Source organism: Symphodus melops (assembly GCF_947650265.1).
Source record: "Symphodus melops genome assembly, chromosome: 1".
In the NCBI taxonomy this organism is placed as follows: Eukaryota; Metazoa; Chordata; class Actinopteri; order Labriformes; family Labridae; genus Symphodus; species Symphodus melops.
Genome location: NC_136691.1, coordinates 14,808,509 through 14,825,773, shown reverse-complemented (window position 1 = coordinate 14,825,773; position 17,265 = coordinate 14,808,509). Strand labels below are relative to the sequence as shown.

Below are 17,265 nucleotides of genomic sequence, written 5' to 3'. Positions count from 1 at the left end.
AGATTCTGTCAGAGTCAAGATATGGCTTTGATAATGATTTACCACCTTTTACACAATTTCTTATCATCGCTCTGCTCTATGTTTAGACATTTCTGTGAAAGTGACTGCAGGAGAAGATTCCTTTGCAGCTCTCTGAGATTTCTCTGTCTGTCTCTGTCAGCTTGAATCTACTGAATCTCTGATTTGACATGAACAAACCAAAGAGGATGGCATTCAAAGTGTGTGACCCTGTGTGTGCTTATGTGTGCTCATGAGTTCAAGCTTGTGTGCTGTTAAGGTAACTTCAAGGAGCTGATTTATTCATGTCCTGCAGAGTGATTGTTAATTTTTCAGTTGGTGTGACGTGGAGTGATCTGCACTACGCTTCTGAGTTTGAGTGCATGTGCATGTATGAGTGTGTTTGTGTATGCGTGTCCCATAAATGTCAGTCAGAAAAACTGCCTCAGCTCCTTCTCTCTCTCTCCATCTCCCTGTCGCCTTCATTTTTTTCCCCTTGCTTGTGTCTCTTTTAGCTTGAGAACCTCATTTATTCATGCTTCTGGGCCTTTGTTGCCATTTTCAGCGAGTTGCCAAGAACTCCTTTTGAAAAATTAACACAAACGACAAGTTAAAGACAATAAATTAAACAATTCATTGCCCTGCTGCTGCAAGGGCGGATTTTAGTGTGTGCACATTTAAACCACTAACGTGTGTGCAGAGAGTAAGTTATTTTTACCTCTGGCTTAAAATATATTCATTCGGTTATTGTGTGGAGTTTTTTCCTCCTTCACTGTTTTATATGAATGAGTTCTGGTCCTTTGAGTTTTAGAGTTGAGTTCCTGCTGCTGTGCTTTCAGTTTGTTATATGGTGAAAGGGACAAGAAGCAGGTGTCATTTCCAGTATAAGTCCCTAACTACCAGTCATAATGTTTCCCTAATGAAGGTTGACTTTAAAATGTTTTGTCATCAATGGTCATCTGCCCTTTTGCAGGGATTTCTTGAAAAGCTTGATAAAACACTCAATTGAAGGTTAAGCCTAGAGGCAATAAGTAGTAAACCAGTCCAACTCTAAAGGTTACTAATTGCATTTCTTTATTCGACCTGCAGTTGCACAAATATGAATGGGCAAAGAGTCCTAAGCCATGGTCTGTGAAATTGCACTATGGCAGAGCCATGCTTTGAGGTCAATGTTGACGTTGGTCAGCAGTTTTTTTTTTTTACCATAGTCGGCATTTAAGTGTAACAAAATATAGCCTACTAACATTTTGTAATTAATGCTAAACTCATTTAACTGTAATTTAAGAGGGTTTTGTACATTCCTCTTGATGAACAAGTATGTATGTACGTACAAGCTGGTGTTTTTCAGACAAACCCAGACAGTATACTGCTGATTTTATTAATTAAACTTACATTTAAAAACACCACACAAAGTGAAGACATCAAATGGGGACTGTTAGCTGTTAAAAAAATGTCTATTTTGTTTGATTCAGGGTGGTTATTGCATAAGAAACGAAGGATTTGTTAGTAGATGGTTTTCCAGGCCAGAGGGACTTTGTAGCTTCTGCCTGTTGGCAGTAAATGGACGTGGAGTGAGAGGGGTCCTAGTTGCGGTTATTCAGTTCAGAAAGGGTAATACTTTCTAAGCTCGGCTTTAAGTCTACATTCTAGCTTAACAACTTAACATTCTGCTAACTTGTCTAAATATATATGTTTTGATTTTAAAGGAGCTGTATATGTTGATACTAATGCTTTAAGAAATAAACATCTGTCAGATAGTCTTAGAAGTACTAATATTTCTAGGGTAAAGATGTGACTGAAACAAACAAATTCTTTCTTGCTGTTTTTAATTTACTTGCTAAGCTAAACTACTGCAGCTACAAACAAGCCGTCGTGTTAGCTTAGCTGAGTTGTGTTTTTCCAAGGGTTTATGTGTTGGATTTTTTTTTAATTACAACATTTGGCATTTTTCTAATTCAAAGTACTTGTGGACATTTTTTATGGGTTGGTGGGATATTGGACAGAACTGGATAGCTTACTGCTAGCCTACGTTCCGTAAAAATGCTGAGCAAAGCTTTTGTGAACACATATTGCTCTTTACGCCGCATTCAAACTTTAGAGTGGGTGTATATCTTCTTTATGCTGCATTAAAACTAAAGTCTTCAAGCCAAGATTTTCCCCTTCGCCTTTTTTCCCACCTCTTTTCTGACGCAGCTCTTTCACTCAGCCTCAGGGTTGATCCGCTAATTTTAGCCTGGCAGAGGGCAATGACACAGATGGGACTCTTCGTATTAATCTCATTTACAATTCAAATTGTTTCTCTGTTCCTCCTCTATGTTATTTATCCACTTTTTTTGTCATATACATCCACCTTGATCTTCTAATTTCTCCTTCACTCTGTAGCGATACTGTAAAATACACAAGAAAGACCATTATACAATGCTGCCATAGTGACTGTAATGAAGTCATGAGTTTTTTTGTGTAACAGTCAGTGAAAGACTGGAAAAGCAGGAGCTACTGTATATTGTGCTGGCAAACGTAGTCAGATGCCGGCAGGGTAAGGTCGGGTTGTAAGACGCAAGTGCAGGCAGACAACACTGGATGACACAAACAACTGCATCCCATTAAAAACATCAGATGCTGGACAAGCACTTGATTACATTTGGATTAGACTATTTCGTTAAACACAGGATAAGTGCACTGTTAAAGAAAGTAATTGAATGACAGCAAAACAATACAACAGCTAAAACACACATCAGTCTATAGTGTGAAATTTAAAGTTTGAACTTAAGGACAGGCAACCTTATTGCCGCACAACAGTGTTTCTGCACACTCAAACAGTTTTAGGAAGATTGCAAACTGACTCAGAACTAGTAACTCATTGGTTATATCATACAGTGAACACTAATGTTGGACATTTACGTTAATCAAATGTTTCTTCACTGCACAATGATTGATTGGTTGATTGATCTGAGCATTTTTACACAGTCTGAACTTAACCAACTGCCTCCCTTGTATCTGTGCTTTTCTTTCTCCTACAGTGAGCAGAGTATCTGCCAGGCGCGGGCCTCTGTCATGGTCTATGATGACACCAGTAAGAAGTGGGTGCCCATCAAGCCTGGACAGCAGGGATTCAGCCGTATTAACATCTACCACAACACTGCCAACAACACCTTCAGAGTGGTGGGCGTCAAACTGCAGGACCAGCAAGTAAGGGAGTAGAGATAATGGTATACTGCTGCCATTAAAAGTTAACCCTTTAAGGGGCACTCATTGAAATACTTTGAAATTCAAACATTCAACCTTTATTTCTGTTAAAACATTTTTCAAAAAATTGTAATTGTAATAAACATTGACAAAGTTACCATATTTAGTTCAAATGCCACAATAGCAGGATCAGCAACGTAGGGTGATCTCTTTTGGCTGAGTCAGGATCACATGCTTCTCGACCTTGCTGAGGTGCAGAAGGGTGGCCATATGTAATGTTTGTGGAAATGACCAAAAATAGTCACTTGCCCAATAAAGGGTTAAGAAAGTAATATTTACTATATCTGCATATAAACATATTTAACTTTTTCTCACAGACAAAAAAAGCTTTTAAGGGCTAACCCTAACCCCATACTACAGAGGACTAAATTCTCTGGTATTTAAAAGTGTTTTTTTCCAAGTAAGCAAACAGAGTTTTCACAACAGAGATGATGTTGTATATATTTCCCCAGCCTGACATCTGTAGACATTCATCATCCCTCAGATAAAGAAGGATAACTGTTTAAAGTAAATGCTCCACAGAGATAAATCTGTGTGCAGTTATTCTTGCTATTATTAGTCATTAACTACAGCTGTGTCTCTTTGCCTCTCTGACAGGTGGTTATAAACTACTCAATAGTGAAGGGCCTTAAGTACAACCAGGCCACTCCCACTTTCCACCAGTGGAGGGACGCCCGCCAGGTCTATGGCCTCAACTTCGCCAGCAAAGAGGAGGCGACTACCTTCTCTAACGCCATGCTGTTTGCACTCAACGTGCTCAGTGCTCAGGATGGAGGTCAGTTTACCTTCAGTGTATCACACAAACTTTTGGGCAAGATTATTTAAATTCGAACAAAATTTGAAAAGGTTGTTGTTGTTGTTTTTTACTTAATCACTCACTTGAACTATGGATGCAGTGGTTTATAAATACAGCAAAATATGATTATGTTAAATGTAATTAATTTAACAGTCTTTCAGAGTGCAGCATGAGGTCTCTGATGGATTGACAGAGAATCAGTCTGCTGCTCAAATGCCAAGCGTCTTGATACGAACCATTTCCTGACTACCTCCTCAATGTAGAACAAGTTTTTAGTTTGTATTTGTGTGGCACTGAAATACAGGAACTGATCAGTGTCAGAGATACCCATATACAGTATATTCATGTTCACAGGTTGGAGTACAATCTTGCAGAAAGGAGAACATTTCAAAACTATAATAGTGAACTGCATTTCCCATGGTACACCTCAAATCACAGGTGTCTAACTGTATGAGCTCAGTCTGTTTAGGTTACTCAGTCAAATATTTGTCGAACTACACTTTTGTAAAAGACCAAAAGTGTAGTTCCAAAGTAGCATTAGATGCAGTAGTCCCGCAGTGATATTATTTGTAGTTGTGGTTGTGTAATAGCCTCAGTTAGAAAAAGAGAAAGTTGGAAAACTAGCTGATTTAGAATCGGTGCAAATTAAAAAGGACTTGAGCTTGTAAAGTGCATGTCACATACAGATGGCAGAGGATGTCATGTAAGCAAACCCCCGGAGAGACGACTAACTCTACCACTGACCCACCATCCTGCCAAAAAAAACAAGTGTTTTTGTGGAGTGTTTTGATCAAATACATGTAAAAAACAAATGTACAATAAGCAACAACACAGCTTCCTCAGCAGATGATAACTCAACACAACTGCTGAGCTAAAGTGGAGCAGCAAACCTCATAGTTGTTGTCATATAAAATAAAAAAAAGTGATACAGGAGGCACTGCAGTCTATCAAATATTAAACATCTATTTTCTATACCACTGACAGCTCATTTTGACCTTAAGTTATAAATAACAACCAAAAATGGCTGACTCTCATTTTGTACATTAGCAGTAACACCTCTGTTAATGGGGTGAGTATTACCTTTATGTTACAATGTTACCTGTGAATGAAAAAGTATCTTTGAATACTCAGTAATATTGAATATAAATAAATCTAAATTGGGTGATTCAAAGGGATTGAGTGAGCGTCAGAGAATATCACAGCTTCAATCATTACACTGGTAGCAGCAGCAGCAGAGTGTCTCCCCCTGCAGTCCCCTCCAGCCTCTTAATTAGTGTGAGTCATTGAGAAGTTCTCCCTTGGGTCCCGTGCTAGAGAGCTGATCTTTTCATCCGCCTAATAACACGGGACCGAGAACAAAGAGGCTTGAGTGACATCAGCCAAACACAAGTGCACAAATACACAGGGAAAGAAATACACACCAAGAGATAGATAGACTGATAAAACAACGCTATCATGATATCAGCTCATTACAAAACAGCAGTGACTCCTGCTGAATACAGAACAATACAATCTGTGTGTTGAGGAGCAGTAAGAATATCACACGCACAATAAAGAAAACGCACACTGCTTTAATGTGTGTGTGTGTCTGTGTGAAGTGAGAGAGAAAGATTAATGCTCATATTTTGGTGTTTCTAATTTCTTGCATAAGCTGACAAATGAGCGGATTCAAGCATTCCTTTGTTGTCATGGTGATTTACAAAAGCTTAGAAAGCAAATATCAGGAGGATGTAAGACTTCCAATTCAATCCCAGCAGCATGTCTGCCCCCTCTAGTGGTAAGAAGGTCACACCCTGACCTTTTGTACCCAGTTGGAGTATACAGTAAATACTGATGATTATGGTAGACTAATGGGTAAAGAAAGGAACATAATGGAAGGGTTTGGTGTCACAGCCTATTTTCATACATGGGTATACTAAAAAATAAGACATTTGGTCAATGTTTGCTTTGGCAATGAAATGAGCTGACAAAGTATCTGATTTGCCAATTTAATGATAGAATCTATACCAAAATGAGTGCAAATGTTACAGCTTCACAAAAGGGAACAACTGCTTTCTCTTTTCTTTTTACATCATTTCATTTCCAAAATGCAGATGACTTGTTGCTTTTAATAAGGTTACATTTCTTCATTTAATGTAGACATTGTTCTACTTTAACATTGTTCTCTTGGCTTTCTTTCTTTTATGTAACGCTTTAGTTCATAGACTGCCATTCAAAAGTGTAATTGGCTGGTACTTTATTTCTGCATTTATTTTATTATTTGAGGTACACAGATGAAGATGGTCAATCAATGCTATATACAACAGCACTTACCCTGAGCTAAATTGCTAGACCCGAGATGGGCCTTTGAAATACATAAGAATAAACAACAAAAAGACAGGACACAGTGAAAAATAAACTGGATGTAAAATATCTTCCAATTAAACAATTTAAAAAACATCAACTTGACTATTGACTACAAGGTGTCAATACTGACTTTTCCTTAGATATTATAACATACCTGCCATTTCTCACTGGACTAACTTTTTGTATGAGGCTATATCTGAAGCGGAGATGCTTGTGTGTCAGCTCACTGTTATAGTTGCATGTGTGTGACTGGCATAATGCCAAGCAGCCTACAGACAAACCCGACCTTTTGAAACATTAACCAGAGATGCTCGCTGCACGGCTGCTGCCTGGAGGTGTGGGTTACAAGAAGATGACAGATGATACTGAGGCTGGGTGGAGGAGGGAGGAGGAGAGAGAGAGGCAGGTGAGGAGAGACAGAGGCAGAGAAGGCAGGTGATGGAGGAGGGGGGAGACCAGCAACTGAAAGGGAGAGATGGTGAGCGGGGAGTGGGTCTGTCAGTGTCTCTGTGTCTGCTACAGCCGCTTCCTTTTCTTCAGCATGTCGTGTATGTACAAAAACTCTGAGAGTGTCACTCCACTTCTGCATGACATTTAGAATTTAAAGTGTGTGTGTGTGTTCAAAGGTTGTGGTGTTCATTCCTCCAAGTGCGTGACTTATTGATGGGTCAGTAATTGTTGCCTTCATCCAGGTTAATGATATTCTTTGTGGAGGAAAATCACAATGTATAACTGTATTTTCTAGACTTGTATTATTTGAGAAAGACGATGTAACCATTAAGATCTGATGGTTTGAAAGTTATGAGCTACTGGTGTAGAAATATGGTTGCTGTTATGATCTCCTAACATTAGAGGATGTTTAGTGGAAGAAAAATGTCTCATTATTAGATTGTGAAAAATATGTAAAAACGTTCTTATGAGAAAAAAAATGAAAACTGAAATATCATTCTATATATATGTAAAGGTTTGTAGTATATGTGATATCTGATAGGAGGATTTTCAGGTTTCTGTTACCTGATCAATAGGAGCCATTAGCACCATCGGCTGGAAGGAGAGTCTCTATCATTAGAGACGTGATCAGTGGAGAGAGGAGAGCTGTAAAAGTATTACGTAAGGGATATCTTCCATTAAACCGAGGCAGACAGCGTTTTTGGAAACAACCCAAATGAAAGACTTATGGGTGTTTTGTTTTGTTATGTCACACTGATACAAACTCTTAGCTTTAATCCAACAAATAAAAGTCCTTACACTGCAACAAATCTCCCTTTTACTTAAGATCCTCCATGACTCTAATTTAAATTTAGCATTTTTTTTCTTTTTTTACATTCCTCCTGAAGTTGTTCTCAGAAGGAACAATGAAAATTAATGTTTTCCTAGACATGTTCAGTGACGAGGAAAAGTGTCATTATACACCGGTGAATCACTCCTGTTTGATTGTAATCTCTCATTCATCATCCTTTTGTCCTCATCTTTTCATGTCTTAAATTAATTGCACTCCCTATCTGCCTCTCCATCTGCAGATATCACTCCTGGTGTTAAATAGATTACATCCTGAGGCCCTTGTAGTTCAAAACACATTAGTGTGAGGGAAGGTATTAGTGTGTAAAATCAAACCTCAAAAAGAACTCACTTTATATGTTTTAAAACAAAAAGGTGTGATCCTTATGTAATCTTTTATAGTGTCATTTTGAAAAGGTAGACAAAATAAATTAAAGTGTATTGCACACAGCTTGAATTACAGACGGACATGAAAAAAACTTTAGGCGCTGTTATTTATATCAAGAGGATGTTTTTGCTGGGCACACACAAAGGTCAAAAGGGTTAGATTTAGGGTTTGAGTTAGGTCTGTCATCACGTGAAATAAAATAAGCCACGCACACACACACACACACACACACACGGACACACACGATGAAGCCCTGCTTGCCTTTAATTGAACAAGTGGATTAATTAAGTTATGTTAATTTACCTCGTGTGAGGGATTAATATGCTTTTATTGCACATTAGTCATTTCAGAAGAAAGAGAATGATAATCAACTGTGGTTTAATTTGCTGTAATTTGGTTATTAATTGTCTCCTCTGGGACTAATTTCAATTAAGATTATACCACTTGTAATGGATTACTAAAGTCAATTTTACTTCATCTGAGCTCTCTCTCTCTCTCTCTCTCTCTCTCTCTCTCTCTCTCTCTCTCTCTCTCTCTCTCTCTCTCTCTCTCTCTCTCTCTCTCTCTCTCTCTCTCTCTCTCTCTCTCTCTCTCTCTCTCTCACTCTCTGCTTTTATTGTTATCTTCAGGTCCAGCTGTGCAGCGTCAAGTCCAGAACGGACCAACTTCAGATGAGCTTGAGGTTCAAAGAGCCAGGTAAAGAATCGTTACTTAAACTGAGGCGATGAAGTTATCTCTTATTTGTTAAAGTAATACGACACAAAGTGGCCTGCTGAGAGTCAATCAAAGCACTAAAAACAGAAGATGGCATTAAATCTGAAGTAGATCTGAGTAAAAAATAAGGCCGTCTTTACTTACTTTTAAAAAATAAGCCGGCCTTTACTTATTTTTTAGGATACAGGAATAACATGGAAAACTTGAAGATTTGGTACTAAGTTATTCAAACACTCTGTGCAGATAAAGCACAAAGCTCACGTTCAATGATTGCTGTGTTTCTGGCTACCTGATCAGTCCTTCAAGGACTGTGTTGATCTTTATTAAGATCTGAATAGAATAACTGTTCAGCAGTTCATTGCTACATCACACTAGTTTTTTTGCTTTTTTTTTTTTTTTTTTAATTTAAGTTCCCCTAACAGTGATGAGACGTAAGCCCATCGCTTCCTAAATGTTTACTGGCACGTCTGCTCGATTTGGCGTTTTTCAGGAAATGTAGGGTTAGGGTCAGTACTTAGTCAAATCCACACCAGCAGATGAACTTTGAGTGAACTCAGCCAAAAATGAGAATATTGGATAGGATTTCAGTCATAAGTGCAGTCCCATTTGTCCAACACCTGCCACACAGAGAGAGAAAATGTGGCAACAGAAAAAACCCTGGCAACAGAAAAAAACAGCAGACCTCTTGGACCTTTATTCCTTTTATATGTTATCCCACTCCTCTTAATACCCTCGGTCTCCCACATAGGAATGACTCCTGGGGATGACAGTTGGTGAGCTTAAAAAACTTATACAACACAACATGTTCCTTTTTTAGCATCATAGTGGAAAATGGAATTATCCACAATAAATGGATAAGTACAGGTTAGAATGATGCTTAAAGCAATTCCTGTTGCTTACTAAGCATTCAGCATTTCTTCCACCATGGTCATGACTCCTCTCAGAGACAGACTCAGGCACAACAATGTTGTGTTGCTGTTTTTAAACCTTTTCCAGCTCTGTCCATTGGTTCAGCCAAATGCCAGGGCTTAAGCGAACAAATATGATGGGAGTTACAGCTCTGTCTGATCTAATGTCTGCTAAACTGTACGTCCAGCACAATGGATTACGTCTGTGATTGTGCTGGGAGATTGTGTGCTTATGTGAGTGGATTTCGAGTGTGTGCATGTGTGTGCGTACGTGCGTGTGTACGTGCGTGTGCGCGCGCGTGTGTGTGTGTGTGTGTGTGTGTGTGTGTGTGTGCGTGCGTGCGTGTGTGTGTCAGCAGATGCAAATTAATTTCACTGAGCTCTCTCTCTCGTGGTAGCAGGGCCGTGTTGCTCAGCAGCTCGGCTCCCGCTGCGTGCTGCTGCTGTCACATCACAACTGTTTGCCAACTCAGCACTTCTGCTCTCTAAAACACAGCTGGAAAATTCCACTTCCTCTCCAGGACATTTCTCCTTCCTCTCCTGAATCATCACACACATATGCTTTTGGCACCCCTGATAGAAAAAGCAGTAGACCTCATCTCTTTTTCACTGAATTGGTCCTGTATGTGTTTATTGAGCGTTTATAACCAAACGTAGCACTCACGGTGAATATTTGCTCTTGAAAGTGTAATAACACTTTTTCTCCAGTGTGCCCTTAACGGGAAAGTTTTAAATGTTATTACCCACATGAGGGTCTGTATAGCCCCTAACTGGGGAGATAATGACTCTTAAGCTAGGTTAAACATTACTGTAGACGGGGTAAACACAAAATGAAATTGTACATGTACTCTATGTTTAAATAATTTTTAGCTCTTTACTTTGCTATCAGCAAGCCACTTTGTGTTTAATCAAACATAATAAATCCTAACTGTCCCTGCAATCACTTCATCACTTCATCTGTTACCTATCCACTGCAGCAACAGTTTATATTTATATTAAACTGTTGTAAAAAAAAAAAAAGTTTTCAGTGAATATGATCTTTTCATGAAATACATAAATCTGTGCTATGCTATGATTTAAAGAGGAAACAATTGAAGAAAAAAATGTCACAAATATGTCTCATCAAAAAATGTTGACTATTTTAGTTTTGTTTGCTCACAGCTTGTAGTGCCTCCTTTTAGTGTTTGTTATGTTTGAGGCCTCTTTGGGTTTTCTTGTCACTTTCTTCAGACCTGCTGATGTTTGAAGTTTAAGGCAGCAGGACTTTGCTCCGGCTGCTGCTTTGAGGTGTTTGGCTGTACTGCTCCTGTGGGACTGTAAAGTGACTGAATCGTAGATTAGATGTGACATTTGAGATATCATGTGGCTAGCTGTGTTTCCTCTCTGTCCCTCTAGGCAGATGATGGAGCAGCAGCAGCAGATGCAGGCACACATGGAGCGGGAGCGACGGACGTCAAACTCAGGTACTCATATTAAAGAGACTTATTTAAGGTTTTTTTCCCCAATAAATACACAAGAGCCCAGTTCTCTTACAATAATGTTTGTTTTTTTGTTTTTTTGTTTTTTTAATAAATAAATAAAACTCTTTAAAAAACAGATTGTGTCACAATTTTCCCCCAGGTTCTCCTTTCCAAGGCCACCCTGCTGTACTCTCTGTGGCCCCCCCTGTAATTCCTCCCCCTATGAACATGGGTGGCCCTCCTCCCCCTCCACCCCCACCTGGACCTCCACCACCTTCAGCAATGGCACCCCAACCTCCTCTCCCGCCCCCTCTCCCCCTTGGAGGTGGAAGTTATGGGGAAGAGCCCCAGGCAGCAACAGGCCTCGCTGCTATGATCGCAGGAGCCAAACTGCGGCGCGTTCAAAGAGTGAGACACAATTTATCTTTTTGGTTTTGATGTTTTGTTGAATCTTCCTCCAGTCAGACAGAAAATAACAAGATTATCTCCACCTGACGTGACTGACATTCTTGATGAGTTCCCTGTTTGTAGATAATCTGAGTGTTTGAAGTGACTGTGGGATGTTATTATTTACCTCTCCTCAGTCTGATGACAGCTCTTCAAGCGCCAAAAACGATGCCAACAGGACAAGTGGAGGAAGCGGAGGACTGATGGAGGAGATGAACGCTCTGTTGGCACGAAGGTCAGAGTGATAAGTACAGAAAACCACTGAATTGTTTTGCATCGATGTCCTGCAGCCACACTGGACATAAATAGCCACAATTGCCTTTAATCAATGTAAGATTGTTTAAAACTACACTAAATTGAAAATATTGGCAGTCATTTTTCTTACTTAAGGCTTCTTCTTTCCCCCAGAAGGAAAGCAGCTTCAGAGAAGCCTGACGACAGCCAAAATGTGAGTGAAAGCAATTTACAGTAATCGAGATTATGATTAAAGGATTGCATTATCCGGGTGGTGATTGAATTAACATAATACTGATCTTTATTGTAATTCCAATTGTGTATTTTTAACAAAGTGATAAAAAACAGAGGCAATCAGAAAATCGTAGTCATGTTGTTATCGTCATATAATAGTCATGATGATGAGAGACATTTAAAAAATATATATATATTAAAAGGTACCTGTATTGTTTGTGCAAATGTGACAAACTTGTGCAAAATGTTTGACTTCAAATAGAAGCATTTTGATCATGCTGAATGAAACACTCTCTCTTTTTTTTTTTTTAAGGATGACCCAAATTCTTCGTCAGCCAGCACTCGCAGTGGACAGAATGCCACAGGTGTGGAAACCGAGCACAGTAAACTATATTACAACATAATGTACCTTTTTATGGATTTTTCATCAGCATGGAGCTCATTGTGTCAAACACATTTTAACAATACACATACAACACACGCTCGGTGTACAGTGTGTTTTATATATTGTCAGTAAGTTACATACATTATGATGCTGCTTGAAGTTATTTACAGTTTCTTTCCAAATGATAAACAATCATTTCCCTGAGTAAAATTAGTACAAAAAAACAACTACACAGAAATATAGGCTGAGCTTGCCTCATTAATGTGGGCAGTGGCAGCATTGCATGTTGGTCCTGTCATCACAACAAAACACACAGTGGTGTCTCAGAACGATGAGTTAAATATTCTGTTTGGTTTTTTTACCACACTTTTGATTACAGGACAGACTGCATCTATAAAATGTATGGATGCATGTCTGCTTGAGTTTTTTATTTTACATTACTCAAAACTCTTTCTCTACATTTATGGTGGAAATTGTTTTTTATCAGTCCCTTTTTACTCTTCAGATTGGGATTTTACATATAAAACATTAAATAGGCTAACAAAATACAATGTTTTTGTTACCATTAAAACTCTGCCGGTTTTTCAGTGTAACCTCCTCTTTTGTTTTCTAGACGGTGCAAAGAAGCCGTGGGACCGAGCTAACTCTGCAGACAGAGCAATGGCTTCAAGGTGAGAACTAGAAAGTACAACTTCCCAGGTATAACAATACATAAATTAACAAGGATCACTCTTACAGAAAATGATTGTTTTTATGTTCAGAGTACGGTCTGCGGGTGGTGGAAGTGACACAGACTCAGTAGACCTCGATAGAATGAAACAGGTAAAGAAACACACTTAATATAGACACTAACCAGCAGACAACATGTGCTTCATGTTTACAAGGATAAAAGTGAATAAAGCAATGTTTGCTTAATTTTAATACTAATGTGATTTGTTTCTTTGTGCGTCATTAGGAAATCTTGGAAGAGGTTTTTCGTGAATTGCACAAAGTGAAGGATGAAATCATTGATGGTATGTTTATTTTCATTTGACTCACACTTAATAGTGGTAATCAGTGGGCATTTTGGACCACAGGCTTTCTCCTAATTTATGATAATAAATATTTAATTGAAAATCTAACCAGTGAAGTGATGGGTAATGGGTTGTTATGTAGAGAAGGAACCACTCGGTGGCAGTAGAGTCTCAGAAACATAATAGATTCACACATCAAAGGGTTCTTTACAAATATACAAAAACACATTTTAAAACATTGACACATAAATAGCTATATAAATTACATGGATAAAAACCATAACTCTATTTAAAATAAATAAATTTTTAGTTAAACTATTACTGATTTGTCAACAATGTAGTAAATTATGAAAATGTGAGACTCATGGCCAAACTGAAATTTAAATATTACAAAAGTCATTTATAAGACATTTTTTGGACATTTTAATTTACACACAAAAAGGATAGACAACAATATATTGTCTGTATGTATTGGACAAATGAAATAGTTGGACAATGTTATTACAAATGATAATATATTCAACAAAAATTACTGACAATTATTTCATAATAAAAGAGAGTGGCACGGGGTCGCCGGTGGCGCAGCTGCAGTGCGCGCGACCCCATGTATTGAGGCTTAGTCCTCGCGCGCGGGCGGCCCGGGTTCGCGTCCGGCCCGGGTTCGCGTCCGGCCTGTGGCCATTTCCCGCATGTCTCTCCCCACTCTCTCTCCCCCTTTCCGACTCTATCCACTGTCCTCCCTCTACAATAAAGGCAAAAAAAGGCCAAAAATAAATCTTTAAAAAAAAAAAAAAAGAGAGTGGCACAATTATTAATCACTTTTTCAGAATGATAATGTTTGACAAAGCGATTCTGATGTTTGAGTAAATACTTTGTTACAGTAACACATTCAGACACATTTTACTCAATGCAATGGATCCTACATTGTCCATAATGTAATCGTATAGCTTTTGTTTTTGTCAGATGCTCCCTGCCTCAAGCTTTGAGTTACATTTTTTCAATTCTCAAGCTTAAAAGATAACCCTGATGACAATAGTAATTTCCTTATGTTCCTATACAATTCAAGAGAAGATTGTGGAGGTGATTTCACATGATAAGTTGAACCATAGACTGTGTATAACATCACTCAATATTATGTAGTTATATAGTATGGCGTATGGTTCTATTTTTGAACCTCAAATAACTTATTACATAGAAACTTCTGTGAACTTAAACCCAAGCTATCATGACAGAGTTCAGGTTTGGGAGAAAGTTATGTGACATGTATTTTAATTTCAGTTTGACCCACGTGCAATATGTAAACATGAAGGAGGAGGGGTTTATGACCTATACTGCAGCCAGTCAGCAGGGGGAGCTCTAAATATTATGACTTCACTCCCCTGTAGAGCTTCTGCGTCCACTGTTGTTGTCTACAGTATGCGTTGTGATAACACCAGTTATCTCCCCCTTAAGTTTGTCAGTTCAGGTTCCACTAAGAGCAAATGAGACATTGCTTTGTTGTGAGGATGTTTTTCCAGTCTTACCTGTATGATAAACCTGACTTGGTTCCTGTGTTCTCTCTTCTTTGTCTGCAGCCATTAGACACGAACTCAGTCGAGTTAGCACGACATAATCTTTCAGAGCCACTCCTGACATGAAACACCTTTTGGAAAAACCATTGCCCCTGCAGCAGCTCCTGTGGTCCTGATGAAGAGGAGGAGGATTAGGAAAAAGAGGAGAATCAGTAACAGAGGCCAAAACTGTGACATCCATTCATCCTGTTCAGCTGCGGTGTTGAAGCGACGCAGCAACATTGCTATAACACCTCAGACGTGTCTTTTTAAAGTTTGGTTTTGCTGTTTGGAGTGAAGGACATGAACAGGCCTCACTCTCGCACTGATTCCTCTGATTTCTAAACATTTGTTTGTTCGCCCACTTTGCCCGTTCGTCTTTGGCCTGAAAGAAAATGGATAGAATTTAAATGATTTTTATTTGTTTTTCTTCTTTCAGTTTATTTTAACATTTTTATTGTTACTATCATTTTCATTATTATTACTATCATTTTTATGATTGTCAATGTATTGTTAATATGAGTAGTAGTAGTGTAGTGAGTGCAATGGTAATAATGAGGAAATGATAATGGGAATATGATAGTAATGGTAATGTTGATCATTATTGCACATCATTTATTGTCAGCCTTTTGTATTTTATATTGGTTGTTTTATTTTATTTTTTTGTTTGTTTAAGTTGAATTCACAAGTACATACAAAGTGTTTTTTTCATCATCTTACCTGGATTTTTAGAGGTTTTTTATTCTTATGGCCAACAAAGCTATGTGGTAGAAAAAAAATAGTTCCTGACCTGAAACTGAGGGGGGAATCTTTGGATATTGCAACCTTATGAACAAAAAAAAGAATAATACACCAGAGTATTTGTGATCATGTTGTTAATAAAATGTTTATTGGCTGCAAGGATGTGGAGAAGTATTGTTCATTTTATTCTCTCCTTTTTTGACTAAGTGCTTCCTGGTTTGAAAACTAAAAAAAGAAACACAAAGTTGAATTCAAATAAAAACTGTGAACAATGTCTTGGATAAATAAGGCTGTGTCTTTCCCTTTGTGCTTGCTTGAATCAATTCAATTCATTGAATGTTAGATTTGTGCTTTGTTTCTTGCCATTTTTAAAACATAAAAACCTATGCTCATCGAATACTGTAGGTGCAGAGAGATGTTAAACGTGAATTGCTTCTGTGCAACCTTGTGTAATTCATTTGGTGCACACAATAATTTTGTAATTTGGTTTATTAGATTTCAGAGATGAATTCATTTGTATTAATTTGTTTATTTGTGTGGTCGTGAAACACTGCAGGCTAGAAATAATAAAAATGTAGGGGCCCTCCAACCACTATCATACCTACCATTGTCCTGATGCTCCTCTGCTCCCAGACAGGTAATTCCTCTTCAAGCGTTTTCATTGACAAACTTATTAATTAAGCGGGGTAATGAGAGTGAGTCAGATGGGCCCCGTCAGGGAGGTTTCACAATGTGTTGTAAAATGTGCAAATTTTGAGTCACTGCTGGGGTTTAAAGTCTTCAGCCAGCAGTTATCTGCCTTGCCTGTTAATCTTACAGGGTTGTTCAAAATTGCCATTCTGTTTTTCAAACTGCATGAGGGAAGACATCATCAACCTCATTGTTTATTTGAGGTTAAATGTCACAAATGTGATACTTAAAGCACACTCAGTTGGAGACAAGGGTGAAGGGAAAATGTCTTAAATTAATCAGTCAGAACACAGTCAGGGAATATATCTTTTCAGAGAGAAAACAGAAGGAAAAACTCTGGCCATTTTTGACCATGCAGGGTCTTTATTACATGACTAGGACAACCTTGAACAGGTCTTTAATACATTTCTTTAATGAAGTGAACCAGTAAATATGGGCTAAATGAATAAAGGTGAATAAAAAAAAAAACATGCAAGTTAGAGTGATTTTCTTATTTCATCCCAATTATGTTAATGCTGAAGTCAGGATAAACAACTTTTATAACATATTATCGGTAAGTCAAAAGTCAAATATGGTGGATATTTTCCTAGAGTAAATTGTTATTTCTTTTGCTAATTGTGAACTCGTTAATATATATATATATTTTTTTTTTTAAAAGCTTCAGCTCTTATTTTATACCATTTTATTTTGACTTTGTTTAGATGTCGACTCCATTAATCATAATTGTGTTGTTTTTTTTCTTTTTATCCTTGCTATCCTGAATGTATTGAGTATTTAGTGTTAAATAATAGGCCTGCTAAAGCTCGTGTCACTACATTTGGGGAACCCCCTGGTACAA

The 17,265-nt window shown here is 38.1% G+C and overlaps 1 protein-coding gene across 7 annotated transcripts in view; it reads left to right on the top strand.

Moving 5' to 3' along the window:
• Nucleotides 1-16,011, top strand: part of evlb (Enah/Vasp-like b) — a 43,361-nt gene extending 27,350 nt beyond the window's left edge. For 6 of the 7 annotated variants that reach the window (XM_079346904.1, XM_079346905.1, XM_079346906.1 and 3 more), the window contains 12 exons: nucleotides 3,018-3,186; nucleotides 3,841-4,018; nucleotides 8,681-8,747; nucleotides 11,069-11,136; nucleotides 11,294-11,541; nucleotides 11,718-11,815; nucleotides 11,989-12,028; nucleotides 12,362-12,413; nucleotides 13,047-13,104; nucleotides 13,195-13,255; nucleotides 13,389-13,446; nucleotides 15,021-16,011. In XM_079346904.1, the coding sequence (XP_079203030.1) occupies nucleotides 3,018-3,186; nucleotides 3,841-4,018; nucleotides 8,681-8,747; nucleotides 11,069-11,136; nucleotides 11,294-11,541; nucleotides 11,718-11,815; nucleotides 11,989-12,028; nucleotides 12,362-12,413; nucleotides 13,047-13,104; nucleotides 13,195-13,255; nucleotides 13,389-13,446; nucleotides 15,021-15,058 (1,135 nt within the window). In that variant the 3' untranslated portion in view covers nucleotides 15,059-16,011. The remainder of the gene's footprint in view (nucleotides 1-3,017; nucleotides 3,187-3,840; nucleotides 4,019-8,680; nucleotides 8,748-11,068; nucleotides 11,137-11,293; nucleotides 11,542-11,717; nucleotides 11,816-11,988; nucleotides 12,029-12,361; nucleotides 12,414-13,046; nucleotides 13,105-13,194; nucleotides 13,256-13,388; nucleotides 13,447-15,020) is intronic. The other variant, XM_079346903.1, reaches the window with a different exon arrangement.
• Nucleotides 16,012-17,265: the final 1,254 nt, after the last annotated feature.